Source organism: Eptesicus fuscus, chromosome 9 (assembly GCF_027574615.1).
Source record: "Eptesicus fuscus isolate TK198812 chromosome 9, DD_ASM_mEF_20220401, whole genome shotgun sequence".
Taxonomy (NCBI): Eukaryota; Metazoa; Chordata; class Mammalia; order Chiroptera; family Vespertilionidae; genus Eptesicus; species Eptesicus fuscus.
The window spans coordinates 72292593-72308285 of record NC_072481.1 but is presented as its reverse complement, the minus strand read 5'-3'; the positions used below and the strand labels follow the sequence as shown (position 1 = coordinate 72308285).

The following is a 15693-nucleotide window of genomic DNA, read 5'->3' as shown; positions in this document are numbered from 1 at the left end:
TGAATTAGGGAAGTGGGAAAGGGGAAGAGTTTAGAAATAAATAAGAGCAATTAAGTAAAAATGCTGAAAGTTCCCAGCAACAAATCTCATTGCCTATATTTCATTACATATGCACATGGTTGTGTTTAGATTGACTAATTGGTGAGAATAGCCAGACAAAGTTAATCAATATTATTGATTAAATATTTGAAACAAAGAATAACACAAGAGACTAGCAATCTGATTAGGAGAAATTCCAGCTGGGAGAAAGGCAATTTAATCCAATTTCCATATACCACCTGACCAAATTAAATATCAGCCAATTGAGCATTCATGAGAAACAACTTATACATTTGCAAAAACCATACTAAAATAATGTCTTTGCTATAGTAAAAAATATATATAATTTAAAAACTAATATTTCAGATTATTTTTTAAATCTAGCTTTTGAAAACCAGCTGTGGAAAACCCCATACTAGCTAATGCAAAATTGATAGTACTGGAAAATGCGTATCTGCTCACTTCTAGGAAAACAGGCTGTGAATGAGGAGTTTTATCAATTAGCATAAAATTTACAAAATGCAACTTGGGTGATATTAGATGACTTGTTTTATAACAATTTCTATACATTAAGTTGTATCATTTGAAACAGCAAAGATGGCCATGGAGGTCCATAAATCTTTGAAACTCAAAAAAATACTTACTGCCAGGAGGTGAGAAAGCACAGATACACAAAGTAGCATAGACTGCCTTTAGAAATTTCCTAGAGAGAAATGTTCCAGTTAAACATTAGACATTGCAAATATAACAAGTCAATTTAGTTTTCTCTTTCCCACAATCCCCTTACCACGCAGTTTCGCCCCCAGCTAACAGATGGGCTGAAATCAACCTTATTTCAACAAACCAAACATCCAAACTATGTAATCATGGATGACATCTGAGCTGGATCTGGCTGGCTGCTTAAAAAGGAGTCTTTCACAATGACAAATGGGAATTTTCATTGTTGACCAAGCTAAACACTGAGGCACACCACCTTCATCCTTCATGCTGAAATCAACCAAAGGCAAATAAATAGCCCTGACTTTAAAAAATGCCCCCATGCATCCATTCTGAAGGACACTGAAATGTGTATTATTTTGTACACAAAGATAAGACTATCCAATATGTTTTTCCAGTATGTGATCGATGAAAAGCTGAACTACACATACACTCTTATACATGCCTTATCCAACACCACACCTGAAAGAACAACATTCTGCAGACTGTTGGGGGCCAGTTTGGAGCCAGGGACTGAGTCCCATGAGGCTCAAGCCCAAGTCCTTAGCACAGTGTTCATTAGCACAGTGTTCTCACAGTGCTACTCCACCAGGAAAAAGCTCAAGGATTTAATGCTGCTCTGTGCTACTCTGGATCTGTGAAACACAACACACACACACGGAGAATTTATTCTAACTTAGAAATAAAATTTAAATTGCCTAAACTGGTAAGTTCCTATATTCTAGTGAAAATTCAATGTGTTATCACAGATGAATCTATGTACTTGTTTCTTACTACTGATTCCTCTGAGTTTCACTTTCTTATCTTTTAATATATCCCTTTCTTGAATTTTCCTTTCTGGATTTACCACATGTGGAAAAAATTTAAAACATCCCTTTGGATGGTTGCTACATCTGTAGAGGATGCTAAGTGACCTTCAGTTCTAAATACAGAATCTAGACTCCAGAACAGAAATATTCTCCAAACCCTTTATTCTCATGGTATTGCTTCCATCAACACACCACACACACACACACACACACACACACACACACACACACACACAAAACATCAAAACATTCTGGCTAGAAGTACCAGCAAATCACAGCACTACATGCTTATTACTGACATTGAAACTTGAGGAATCATGGGGGAAGGGACCAACATGGATTGCTGCCGTTCAATCCCCCACAAACTGCTTCCTTCACGGAAGAGGGTTAACAACCTGGGCGGTGGTCCTTCTGGGCTCTCCAGGAAGGTTCTAGCAGCAAATCTAACCCACAAAACCTTAGATTAGAGGGTATTTTGTAAGTTCAATCGATCTCCATTGATCTCCATCATCTTGGTACACAACTGAATTATGCAAGACAGAAAAATATATTTAAATTTTATAATAGAAAGAAGATGTAACTCTTTCAGTGAGTGTTTAGTAGTCTTCACTAGATTTTTTTTAAGAGGGGAGTTTCCTTTCAATCTGATCTAAACTCTTCAACCAACAGCACAGCTTAATTTTGTTTCTCCCTTTTTGGCACCAGCAGTGATGGAGACGCGCTAGTCACCATATCCTTCATAAACACTGAAACCAATTATTAATTAGGTCCAAATAAATAATTTTCTTCCCTTGGATTAACAATCTCTGGTACTGTTTTTCATTCACTTTATTCTTTTTCTTGTAGCTTTTCTATTTTTTTTACTCCTCACCTAAGGATATGTTTTTATTCATTTTACAATTTTATTGATTAAACCCCCAACCTAGGTATGTGCCCTGACTGGAAATTGAACCTGCAACATTTTGGTGTAACTGAACCACCTGGCCAGGGCTTGCAGCATTTCTTAAGACTTTTTTCAGAGTCCTTCAACAACAATTACCTTGTTAGAATGTCTGATTCACACTTGGTCAGTGTCTTTTTACATCTTTATGGCTGAAATCTAGCCCACTGCCTGGCATTCTGCAGGCTCTTAATAAATATTCTTGATAAAATGTGAAATCATATCTGAGTAATGCTCAATAAATGGTAGACCATACTTTGTCTTCCTTGGCTATACTTTGGTATGTATGCAGGCATGTTTTCCTGTTATTCCGACCCTGTCGAAATAATCATACTTCCATGATGAAGAATCCTTTGACTTCACCAGAAAGCTCCATCAGCTCCCTCTAAGCTCCTTCAAACAATGATCCTAAAATGCAAACTGAAGAGGTGATTTTCTAGTAAGTAGGTGCACAAGTATCCATCAATCAAAATCCTGGTGAGGCTTGGCAGATCTTCAAATCATACTACATAGTCCTAAAATTTCAGCTTCTATGTTTCAGAATTTCATGCAGGTTAGGAACAAGAAGTTCTACTCTGTTCGGTAGGGGTTGCTGCTGGAGTTGCCAAAGGGACCTTATAATAGTGGGGACTTAACTGAAATTTCTTTTAAAATATATATTTTATTGATTTTTTTACAGAGAGGAAAGAGAGAAACATCGATGAGAGAGAAACATCGATCAGCTGCCTCCTGCACACCCCATACTGGGGATGTGCCCTCAACCAAGGTACATGCCCTTGACCAGAATCGAACCTGGGACCCTTCAGTCCACAAGCCGATGCTCTATCCACTGAACCAAACTGGCTAGGGCTGAAATTTCTTATTCAGTATAGTTTGAGACTTCAATTAAGTGGCATTTTTAAGCATACACATTTAGCTGGCAATTTATTTTATTAGATACTTTTTCTATTTTTTTCTTAAAAGGTTGATAATTATTTACTAAATGTTTAATAAAGTTATGTCTATTTAGAACAGCTTATTACTAGAAAAAATTATAATGCTCTAATTTGCATGTCTTCCAATTTCACAGACATTCAATTTCCTAAAATCATGTCTACTTGCCAAATAGAGAGAATGCAAGATATTTGGAACAACTGCCATGATACATGTTAATGGACAAACTAAAATCACCGAACTTTTAGTTTTTTAACAGTGCTAATTAGTGTTATCAATGGATACTTTTCATTAGATCAATGTTTTCCAGGTTGATATAAGCACTTCTTTCTCACTCTTATTCAAACATTACACACACACACACACACACACACACACACACACACACACCACACACACACAGAGTTCAATACCAAGAAAAGGGTAAAACAAAAACCATGAAAGAAACTGCAGTATAGCCAGTTGTCTTTAACAGAAAATCTGTCTTCACTGAGCCTTGGCAAGGTCAGACTCACCTCGGAATGGCCATGACCATTGATGTGAACTGGCTCCTTAAAGAAATGCTTCCTACTTAGCCGTTACATTAGAGAGGTGGGGGAAAGGTGTAAAATAAAAAAGTGGGGAGGGGCTTCAATTACTGTTGAAAGAACTCACAAAAGTGGGTTTTATTTCTTTGATTTTTCAATAAATTAACAAACCAGACTAACATAATCTGGAAATCTTTTCCCAAGTTAAAGAAAGAAATACTTAGGAGTTTAACTATTTAATAGTTCCCCCTTTGAACCCAGAATTCCCAGGCTAAAGATTAGTGAGTTAAACCACACAGCCCCATACCTTTCTGCAATAAGGTTAATAATTAACACCCAATTTAATGTCTAGAATCCCATTCCCAACCAAAAGCCTATAAGTGGCATATCTGATAGTATGTTTCATTAGAGATTATGCCTAATGATTAAACTAAAATGTGAAGTTTTAATAATGATATTCAAAACTTTACAGGCATTCACTGGAGTAACCAAACAGAAGTACAACCCATGCTGACAAGGCAAAGTTTTGAGGTTTCAAAAAACTCTCCCTCTCTTTCCTCTTCCCCAAGGTATTCCTGCAGTGTTCCAACCCACCAAGAAGAAACAACGTTCTCCATAAATGAAAATCTAAAGTGAGGGGGGAGTATTCTAAAGTATTCAATTGAAGGCTTTTCCAACAAGGAGGCTCCCCCTCCTTGAGAAGGCCTTCATTGGGGTCTTACTTCAGATTTCATTGTGCAGGTTCCTCTTCAAGGCAGCACTTCTAGAAACTATATACAGCACACTTATCTGTGGATGGATCACTTAGAATAAGGTGAGCATGACCTTCTCTTCTCTCTTCTTGCCTGTCATTGTGTTTATGACTGGCATATTTAAATATAAATGTGAGGAAAGGGGTAAAAATTACCCTTTTCTGCTGACCCTGAGAAAGGGTAACAAAATAAAATTGTTCTGTACTAGAAATCAATAGAAACTTTAGGTGGAGTGGCCAAGGGTTGAGGGGAACAGAGGAGAAGAAGAGAGAGGAGGGCAAGAAATAGGCCAAAAGCTGAAGACTAAATTGACATATAAGACCAAGGTATTTTTAAGAATGAATAAGTCTGATATTAAGTTTTGAGTTGTTGACACTTCTGTACAACTACAAAACCTACTTCATTTTGACAAACCACAGGTAAATTTCACCACACACAGACCTGTGTGAATCAAGTGTTTGTGTGGACGTCAATGGAAAGATTTTACCTCTGAGTTGGTGGGGTCTTCGACAGGCAGAACCTGTAGGGGAACAATTCAGTCCATAAACTCAGCTAATGCTTTGGAAACAGAAGCTCATGAGATGTGAGCATGAATAAGGTAAGAATCCCTGCAGAAATTCACAGAAATCCTGGGGGAAATGTTAGACATTGCAAAGGCTAGGTAATATAGGTTTAAGCTAATTTTATCCTGAGCAGAAGGAGATGGGCAACTGCAGCTGTTAATTCAGGTTATAATTGGTTTAGGTGTTTATAACTCCAGGAAACCAGAACTACTTTTCCAGAGATTAGGTGTTTATTACTCCTCAAAAATTAGTCCCATGATTCCCTGACCCATTAATAGTAAAGTTCAAAAACTGTTTAGCCCTCAAAATATGACTCCTCAATCAAAGAAGTCTACTTTATACCAAGTTCTGCAACAAAGATCAATGTTGGTAGAGTTAAAATCGAAGCACAGCAGGCGAGGAAGACTAAAGAGTACAAGCTCCATGCAGTCAGGGCCATGTCGTATGGTCCCCAAGGATAAGTCCAGTGCCTGGAGTACAGCAGGTACACAATAAATCCTTGTTGAGTGAACAGCTGTTCTTTAATATAGCTACAGATTATACTAACATGACAATAAATGTATCACACAAACGTTTAACTACAATTAATTTTATCCCTAAAACAAAATCTGAACAGGTAGTGGCCATGATAACTGTTGAGTCACTTGAGACACCCCACCCATATATAAACTACAGAATAATCAGGCATTTACGAGGCAAACAGACATCTCCCTTAACTGTGTGATAAGAAACATTCAAAACTAGAGAATTCAAATGATTACCAGCCTATTAATGCTAGGTACTATCCAGAGTGAACAGACCTCCCGGAGACTTACAATCTACCTGGCAGCTCCGGTGCATATGTTAACAACTGATCATCTACCAGGAACAGGGGCAAACCCGCCGTCCACAGTCAACTGAATCAGATTTGCTGCCCCACTACAGCAAGGGACGTAACCACAGGATGATGCTGAGAAGAGGGAGGCAGGGATCACCTTCAGTAAGGTCTGGGTTCTCATTGAAGGGAGCTGTGGAGGGTAAGGAAAGCAGAGAGCAGTTCTGGACTGATTTAGGTTTGAGGTGAGAGTAGGAGAAATGGGGATAAAGTAGGGGTTGTGATAAGTGAGGGCAGTTCAGCAATTAAAGATTCCCAGTAAAATACGGTTACAGCAAAGCAGGTCTGGGAGTGTCAGCAGTAAGAAAGCAATAATCACTTCAATAGGGGGCCCTCGGGGCCTTGTACAGCTGTTGCCCGGCTGTGGGAGAAGCACTGTTCTCTGCTAACTCTGCAGCTGGCTTGCTGGGTGTCTATCGTCCAAACTTGACGATGGCAAAACAGCCTTCGTCTCTTCCCTTCCAAGTCAATTTTCACTCTTTTAGTCAGAGATAGGCTTTGACTCACTCACACATAGAAGTATTAAGTAATCCCTTTTAGTCAAGTTGCAGAAAAGAACACTCTCAAAACTTTAAAAGAAACAGGCCAAAAATAAATTCAGTTATATTTAAACCCATTTCAAACTGGCTGACACACACCCCCTATCCCATTTGTACCTTCTCAGTCCTCTGAGAATACCTCTAGCGCAGCATCTGTGCCCTGTAAGGGTTGTTACACATCATGCAACCAGAGAATGAGAGTCAAAGAGAGGACTGGGAAGGCATACAAAAGGGATGAGCTACCAAGGTCAGAAGATGAGAAAGACATCTCTGTGGTGCAGGGGAAGCGGGAAGATAAGCTATACAAAATGACCGAGGAGCAGAGGCGAGCATGCAGGGCTCTCTGGAAGATCTCTTTATCTGAATGTTAGCAGAACCACGCCGGGTGTGGAGAGAGGCAAGGGAAGTCTGCTCTGAGCACACAGTGCTGTCTCCAGAGCCAGGGCAAACCACCACAGTCACCTCCCATTCGTCGTATTCCTGTCACCTTTTTCTTCTCCCTCTTTTTATCCATCTCCTCCTTTTCCTCCTGCTGCCGGGCGTGTTGGCCAAATAAGCCCCTGTGCTTCTCCTGGGTCAGTGGGAGAAGCCCATTAGAGTCCTGCCTTTCTCTGAATGAACCACTCGCAAGGAGGAAGAGGAAGAGCTCTGGCTGTGCTTTCGGTGTGTCTTCAAAGGTGATCTTCATGGAACGGAAAAGCGAGGAAGGAGCCACAAAAAGACCTTCACGTGTCAAGGCGACATGCACATTCTAGTGACAGTGACCTGCAGTCGGCAAGTGGATAAGCATCGTGTCTAAATTATTAACTAAACAGCAACCAGAATGCAGGATGCACTTGGGGGAGGGTGCTCTGGGAGGGAAGGAATGCTGCCAACTCCCAGGCCTCACTGCTGCATTGCCTGTCACGTCTAAAACCTTGACCACAGTGGCCGGGACCTGATGCCACATGTTCTACGATATCCCATCCAACTGTAAAGGCCTTTCCACAGTAACGTGTTCTGGCAAGCATTAGAATTACTGTGCTTTCAGCAGTTAGGATAACTGCATCATGTATACTGGTGTGGTGGGTTTTATTATCCAGCCTGGCACTGAAAATTCAAACAGGACCAGATTACTTCAGATTTGAGGGAAATCCCCCCAATTTTGATAAGTAATTTTACTCACCCTTTGTACTGAAACATCTTGGAATAAATACTGTTTGTGCTACTATTGCACTAAAACAACTCTAAGCCCTCCAAATCTGTAGCTTATGTCCTAAACCCACTTCAAAGGTAATTCTGTGAATCCTTCCCTGTGACTGGGAGTAGAATATGGTATCTTACTCCAAAGAATAGTGGTCATCCACAGTATTTAAAAAGATGTGTAATCTTTTCCCACTAGACACAAATGTTGAAAAGAAATCGCCAACTTAAATAAAAAAAACAACAACCCAGAATCTAAAACTTTTGTGGAAGTCCAGTGTTGACCAAGTCTGTTCTCAAATGTTGAATACAGATATCTTCTAACTTAAAGATTTACTGAATTCTAAAGTTGGAATATAAATAAGTTGAGGAAAAGAGAGTGGTATTTCTCCACAGTAAAAATTACACAAACAAAGAATTATACACACAATAGTTAGGTTCTCAGAGCAGCTCACAAAAGCCTTTTTAACTTGTGCTCTACCCTAAAACAGCCATAATAATACCGTAGAACCATCACGAATTTAGTTAAAGTAGTATGTCTATGAGAACATGCATTCAGAGTTCCATTCTGAGATGCCAGGAACCCAAAACTCTCCCTTTCGGGCAATGAAAGACAGGGTTCCCCTTGCTCAAGCAGGCTTTGAGAATGCCCGTGGTGTGGACTTTGGGGAGGAGAATCTCTGCGATGACCATCAGACTGGGATGCAAAGGGAGGGAAGTGAAGGTACTGCTAGTCTAGACTGGGAGGAAAGTCTGGGCAGACAACAGTGGGAGAGAGGCCCCAGGGAGCAAGGGGGAGCATGGGGCTTGGGGCGGTGAGGGAAGGTGCTGAAGAGCATGAACAAGGAGTTTTTCACCACTTCTTCCCATTTCCCTTGCGTCCCCAAATTTCTTCTACTTCTTTGTTTTTCGGCCCTTTGGAAGGCTTTATGGGGAAGGACTGAGAAATGAAAGGCTACAGCAGTGTCGATGCAGAAAGAGAGAAGGAGAAGGGGAGGGAATTACCAGGAAGAAATAAAGTGGAAGAGATACAGTCTTCTAGTTGGAGATGAGCAGGGGGTTTTTCACTGTGAGATGTATGTTCATAAATCAGAAGCTTGTCTGTGTGGCTCACGCAGAGGTCCAAAGAAAGGAGAAAACAATAGCTACTACACCAAAGTGTAAGAACACTTAGCAAATTAACACGAGTCCTTGTGAATGCTTCCATTGTTAATCACGATCTTTTTTAAAAAGTATATTTAAAAAATTTACTGCACACCTGTTGTGCTTTGCCAGGCACAATCTCTTCATCAAAGACACTGGAATCCAGAGTAAATATATGCTCACGTTTTGGGAGAAGTCACACATCTCAAATCCCATTGCAGAAATTCGTGTACAGTCACCAATTTCATGCAAGGTAGCCTACTTCAAATAGTTGTGTATCCTTCAAACAAAATTATATCCAGAACTACTAATTCACTAATCTCTCCTTTTTTTTTTTTTTTACTACTTGCTACAGATATTAACTAGTGCTCATTCTTTAGCGGCAACATAAGCTCAATAAAAACACACACACATATACCTTTGTCTACTTTAAGTCAAAAGCTTATCACGTTCACTAATAAGCAGTTTAACACACATTGAAAAACTAACTTACAAACATGAACATTAATTATATTTAACAATGTCTGGGATTAGCACCTCTTTCTACAAATTATTTGAATAATGAAATTAACTTCACATTCTTCAAATATTGCAGAATTAGAACTTTTGCTTATCAAGTTTTGTTTGTTTGTTTTCTAGAGAGACCTATTTGGTCCTGTTGGGTATAAACACAATGCAAGAGGAAATGGCGAGAGTTGAGGAGTCTCTCTAGGGCTCTGCACTACAAATGAGAGAAAACGCTTTTTCTATCGGCCATTTCTTGCCTGGCACTGCACACCTTGGGAGCACTTGTCTACATGGGTCAAAATGGGAAGAGGGGAAGTCTGGGCTGGGGAACAGAATAACAGTCTGGGTTGAACTATAATTTTCCCTGTCTCACTGGGACATTGAAGGTTGTTGTTGTCTTAACTTTGTTTTCATCTATTTTTCATCCACTAACTAAAGAATACATCCTACAGGATATCTGAAAATTCCACTAGGGATTCAGAAGCTATACAGAAAGTAGTGTTTTAAAAATCTATTTCACAAGACTCATTTCTAACCTTCATGCAAGCTTCTGGTAATTACGCTCACGTGAACTTCAATGCCAATTAGAACGGAGGTGTTTTCCTGACATCATGGGAAAATCAACGGGGTCCCTTGGAAGCCTCAGGGCAGTCAGGGTGATCATGGCAATTTCAGACACAGGGTGGCAGAAGCAATTGAAGACAGGAAAGTAGATTTAGTAAAGATTGGCATAAAGGTGCTCAGAATCTCCTCTCACTTGCCAGGAAAGTTTCTTTGGATTTCAATCAGAGAACACATAGCTAAAACACTTAGCTAAACACAAGAACATGTTGTATCCAATCCTACATGTTTAGGATACCTACTCAGTCTCTTCATTTCTGATAATGCTCCAAAGAAAGAGTGATCTTTGTCTTAAAATATATAACATCCCATTTATAAACATTAGACAAATAATCTGTTATGATTAGAATAGCATCTAAGTCTCTGCACACATCATAAGAAACACAAAAATGGCACTGTTATTTACTTAAAGCTTCAAAATATTACTAGTTTTACCTCTGTATTAACAACTTCCATTGGTCTTTTTCTGATGTCTCCAATGTCCAAGTAACTGCAGGGCAAAACAAACAAACAATAAGGGTTTCTTTTATTGAGTTTGAGTCAGTTGTACACATTTCTTTTTTAAATTATTAAATAACTAGAGGCCCAGTGCACAAAATCCATGCATGGGTTGGGTCCCTAGGCCTGGCCAGCAATTAGGGCCAATCAGGTTCCCTGCCTCCCTGCCTCCCTGCCTCCTCCTTCCCTCACTCCCTTAGTGCCCTGACACCACTGCTGGTCACCTGCCATGTTCTGTGCTGCCCACTGGTGGTCAGCACACATCATAGCGAGCCATCGAACTCCCCTTCTCCTGGTCAAACTCCTGAGAGGACACTTTGCATATTAGCCTTTTATATAGATAGATAAAGCAAGCTACAGGAAATACTTAAACCTACAGCAAAAATCAATAGCTACTAATTAAAGGCAATTGTAGTAGAAAATTATTTCAGCATCACCAATCAGAGCTGACACATGTCTACTCTAAACTTCAATGTAACTGAAGTCTTAGAAATACATACTTCTATTGGGGAACACCCCCATCCCCTCCCGCAATAGTTAGCTGCTTATTATGTATATGGTATTTCTAATTTTTATGGTAATTTAGATATAAAGACTAGTTTGTCTGTAAAGCTGCTTAATAGTTCCATTAATCACAGACTTTAGGTTTAAGTACAGATAGCATGCAATAGAGTAACAACTGTGAAAGGCTGGGAAATCTTTTTCCCTAAGAGAGCACTTTAAAATGATACAGAAATGCTCAGCCACATGGGATGGTTTAGTAATTGGTTCAACTGACAGACAGATGGTGGACTGGTTAACCTGCAGAGACGCCTGTTATTCCATTAAAATTTGCTACCGACATTAAGTATAGTGATCATTCTTTAGTAGCTATAGCATAAGCACAACCTGAAAATTTTATATCTGTGTCAACTTCAAGCTATAAGTCCATCGCTGTGCTCTGATCCCACTGTGCTTCATACAGAGAAGGTGCTAAATAAATGCTTCAATATAAAAATAAGTATAAACCTAGCATTTAATTTATAACCTTAGATAGAAAGATAGGTAGGTAGATTCTCTACCTCACCTACCATAATTGCTGAATTGCCCAAAAAATGTTTATATTACAATGAATTTTGGCTAAGTTTCATTGTTGTTGTTTGCTTGTTTGGGTAGAATGCTTTAGTTAATCTATACCCCTGGAGATTATCATATATGTCCCTCACATAACAGTATTTACATAAGGCATTGTAAATACTCCCTCTGTTTAGCCATTTATAAATGGCTCTTTTGCAAATATGCAGGCTGATTTCTGACACAAAATAAAAAGTTTGTCATGAGCAAGAAAGTGATCTCAGACCCACAAGATTAATCTAGTAGAGTCAACTCCCAAAAATGCACAGACAATAACAATTTCTAGAATTCTCTTCTATAAAACAAAGGTTTTATTATGGTTTCAAAAGTATTAGAAAAATATCTGAGTAAAATAAATTGAAGAAGAAAGTTGATCATTTTCATTTGAAAAATATTTTCCCACCATTGCTACCTTCCCCAACATCATTTAGGCTCTGACTGATATAATTACACTTGATATCTTTTGGACTTTCTTTTGTTCTCCCAGGTGGTTCATGTGTTATATAAACTTACAACTGCTAAGCTTTCAATATATTCAGCATTTAAATCTTCTTGGCTTCCATCAGTATAACCATGGATACTTTAACACAAATAAATTAACTATTCACCTGTCGGCATGGAAGACTAACCATGGAAACTGTCATAACAAGCTCAGTTTCGTGTGTGTGTGTGTGTATGAATTAAAAGCAAGAATAACCATACAAATCTCTTATATATAAAAAGCAATTTGAAGTGCACCTTCTATTTGGTTTGAAACTGTACCTGTTTTTATCTTTTGAGCTGGTGCCACATAAACAAAAGAGAATATGAACTACTAAAGTGAATCTACAATTTTTAACTGTTAGTAGATTCTGAAGCAGATGTCCATTCCCTTGACATTGCTTTATGTGGAAATTATTTAATGAAAATAACCAAAGTATATGATGAAAGGAACTGGACACAGTGACGCTTTACATTTATGTAACATTTTGGTGTTTACAAAACACAGTCACATCCACAGCATTTATGTTTTATCACAACATTGTGAGGCAGAAATGGGATGTTCCCTTTCTGTGTGAGGAAATTGATGAGCCGAGTCAAGTGGCTGACCAAGGAGCTGATAAACAACTCATTCTCAAGTCTCCTGATTTTCAGTTTTAAGTTCTAACTTTCTCTGAAACACGCAATTTCATTTAGTTCTTTTCTACAAAGTTAGACAAATACACTAAAGGATGTTTCAGGGAACAGAAAACTATATCCAAATGTATCCCTCACCTCCCATAAAAAGATTGTCTGGCATAACAAGAGCAGAACACCTAGAATTCAATTTAAACAAACTTAGGAAAAGAAGGATGACATTACTATGGACAACTTCAGCAATATTCAGGAAATATTTATGTACAGTTAAAATCTGAGTTCACAATCATAGATGTTATGGATAAAGGGTTGGTTTTTGTTTTTGTTTTTTGTTTGTTTTGGCTATCCTGAGGCCCAAGCTAAATTTTAATTAAAATATTATATTAAAAACTATGGACTATAGAGTTTCCTTACGATCCAGTCATTCTACTCCTATGTATATACCCAAGAGAAATGAAAACTTGTACATGATTGTTCATAAAACATTATTCATACTAGCAAAAAGTGAAACAATCCAAGTATCCATCAACTGATTAATGGATATAAATAAAATGTGGCATATCCATACACAAAATGCTATACAATGATAAGAAAAAAATGAAGAACTGATACATACTACAACATGAATGAGCCTTGAAAACATTATGTGAAGTGAAAGAATCCAGAAACATTAAAGGGCACATATAGTATGATTCCTTTTATATGAAACATCCAGAACAGACATATCCATAAAGACACGGAGGCTGATTAGTTGTTACCAGAGTATGGGGTGGAGGGGAAATTAGGAAGTACAGCGTTTCTTTTGGAGTGATGGAAATGTTGTCACATTAATTTGCGGTGATGACTGCACAGCTCCATAAATATACTAAGACCCACTTAAATGGGTGAGGTTCATGTGGCATGAACTGTATCTCCCTAAAACTATAAAAACAACAACCTATGGGATATTAAATTCTGCCTACAATACCCAACCACACCAGAAATAATCTCTCTCAACTCTGAACTCCCACTTAACTTGAATTGTTTTTCTAATTGCACTTACTCCTTTAGGCTCTACAGTACATTGCTGATGTGCATGCAGGCTCTCTCCTGCTAGATTGCAAACTCCGAAAGAAAGACAAGGAGTCATGCTTTGATCATCGTAGTTCCCCTCAGAGACCTGAACACCATTTGCTCATTCACCGAGCGAGCTCCTTGCCAGGAACTTGGGGTGAGCAGCAATAATGATCCCTGTCCTTGAGGGTCTAGCCATCAGGTACCTGGAGACGGACCTGTAGACCAATACAGTCAGCCAGTCAAGTTTTCCAAGTTGTCTGCCAAGAGCAAAAACACGCGGGTTGTGAGAGAGGACGGTCCCAGTGGGGTGTGGTCACTTCTACTTGGAATGAGAGGTTGAAAGAATTTACACAGGGTGAGGGGAGGGATGCAGAGAGCAATTTTCTCCTCTGGCGATTATATAGTATCTAATACTTAAAAATGATTTTAAACTAAAAGTCAGGTTCCCAAAAAAGGGGGGAAGGGGGGGAGGGAGAAAAAAAAAAAGAGGAAAAAACAAACAGAAAATGCTCAAGAATCCGTTTGGTCACTTTTGTGTTTTAAGTCTCCTGTTCCTTACGCATAAGCTTTAAGATTGTTCCTATTGACGCCCAAGTGCAATCCCTTTCCAGTCACCCGAACCCCAACCGCAGGAGGCGTGAGAGGCACCAACCCCCCGCAGCCACGGCCCCTGCACCCACTGAGGTTTGGCTGGTGCCAGCCGCACACCCTCACGCCCCCAGCCGCGGGCGGCGGGACCAGCGGACTCACTTGAGTTTCTTGAAGGCCTCCTGGCCGCCGGCCACGTAGTTGCCCCCGCTCTGGATCTGGTCCAGCTTGCGGATGCGGTGCCCGGTCCGCGGGGTGTACAGGTTCCTGACGGCCCCAAAGGGCGCCTGGACGCCGCCCGTCACCTCCTTCAGGAAGATGTCGAAGCTGGCCACCTTCTTCTCGTGGATGACGACGCGGCGCCCCGCGAAGAAGGGGTCCCCGTTGCGGTACACCAGCACGCTCTTGACCACCGGCTGCGTGCGGTGGCTGGCCCGGGCGCCGGTGCCGCTCATCCTCCCGCGACGCCCCGGCTGGAGCCAGGGGTCCCGCTGCCCCGTGGCCGCACGGCACCGCGCTGGCCGGATCGCCGGCTGAAAGGACGGGAAACAGACAGACCCGGTCAGAGCGAGCAACGGCCGGCCGAGCGCCCGGCGTGCGCCCCGCGGAGACCCACGGGCGGCGGGCGCCGGCCTGTACTCCGCGGGCCGCGGGGCCAATGAGCGCCGCCCTGCGCGCCGCACCTGCTCCCGCGCGCGCGGCAGAGCCCAGGTGTGACCACCCGGGACCGCGGCCGCGTGGGCGCAGGAGGGAGCGGTGGGGGCACACACGTTATGAAAGAGATGAAACCCAATCCCCCCATCCTGTGTGCGTTATCCTTTGCAAACCGCTTAATGTTCTTCTCCTTGCTCCCTCACCTCTCAAGCTCCTGCTTGCTCTTAGAGCGATGAAGATTCCGGCTGCAATTACCCAGATTTTTCTTTGCCGAAAAATGAACGGCAAAGGTGCGTCCAGAGACAGAGGAGACCGGAGCGCCCCGGACACGCCGCTCCCTGCCCCCTGCCCCCCTCCCCCGCTCCCCCGTGGCCGGCGCCTCCCCTCCCTCCGGCAAAGCTCCCAGGGGCACCTTCGGAACCCGGCGGGAGAACCGAGGCAGGGCTGGGGGTGGGGGTGGTCCCTAGCGACGCTGAGGTCCCGTGGGGGTGGGACGCCGAGCGGGGCGGGGGCTCTGTGGGC

General features: G+C 41.2%; 1 protein-coding gene across 1 annotated transcript in view; it reads right to left on the bottom strand.

The window, feature by feature from the left end:
• The window catches only part of DCDC2 (doublecortin domain containing 2), a 172430-nt gene extending 157458 nt beyond the window's left edge, over positions 1-14972 (bottom strand). The window contains exons 1-2 of the mRNA XM_008146066.3: positions 14680-14972; positions 10582-10636 (exon numbers count right to left, since the gene is read on the bottom strand). Of these exons, the coding sequence (XP_008144288.1) occupies positions 10582-10636; positions 14680-14972 (348 nt within the window). The remainder of the gene's footprint in view (positions 1-10581; positions 10637-14679) is intronic.
• Between the last annotated feature and the right edge of the window lie 721 nt (positions 14973-15693).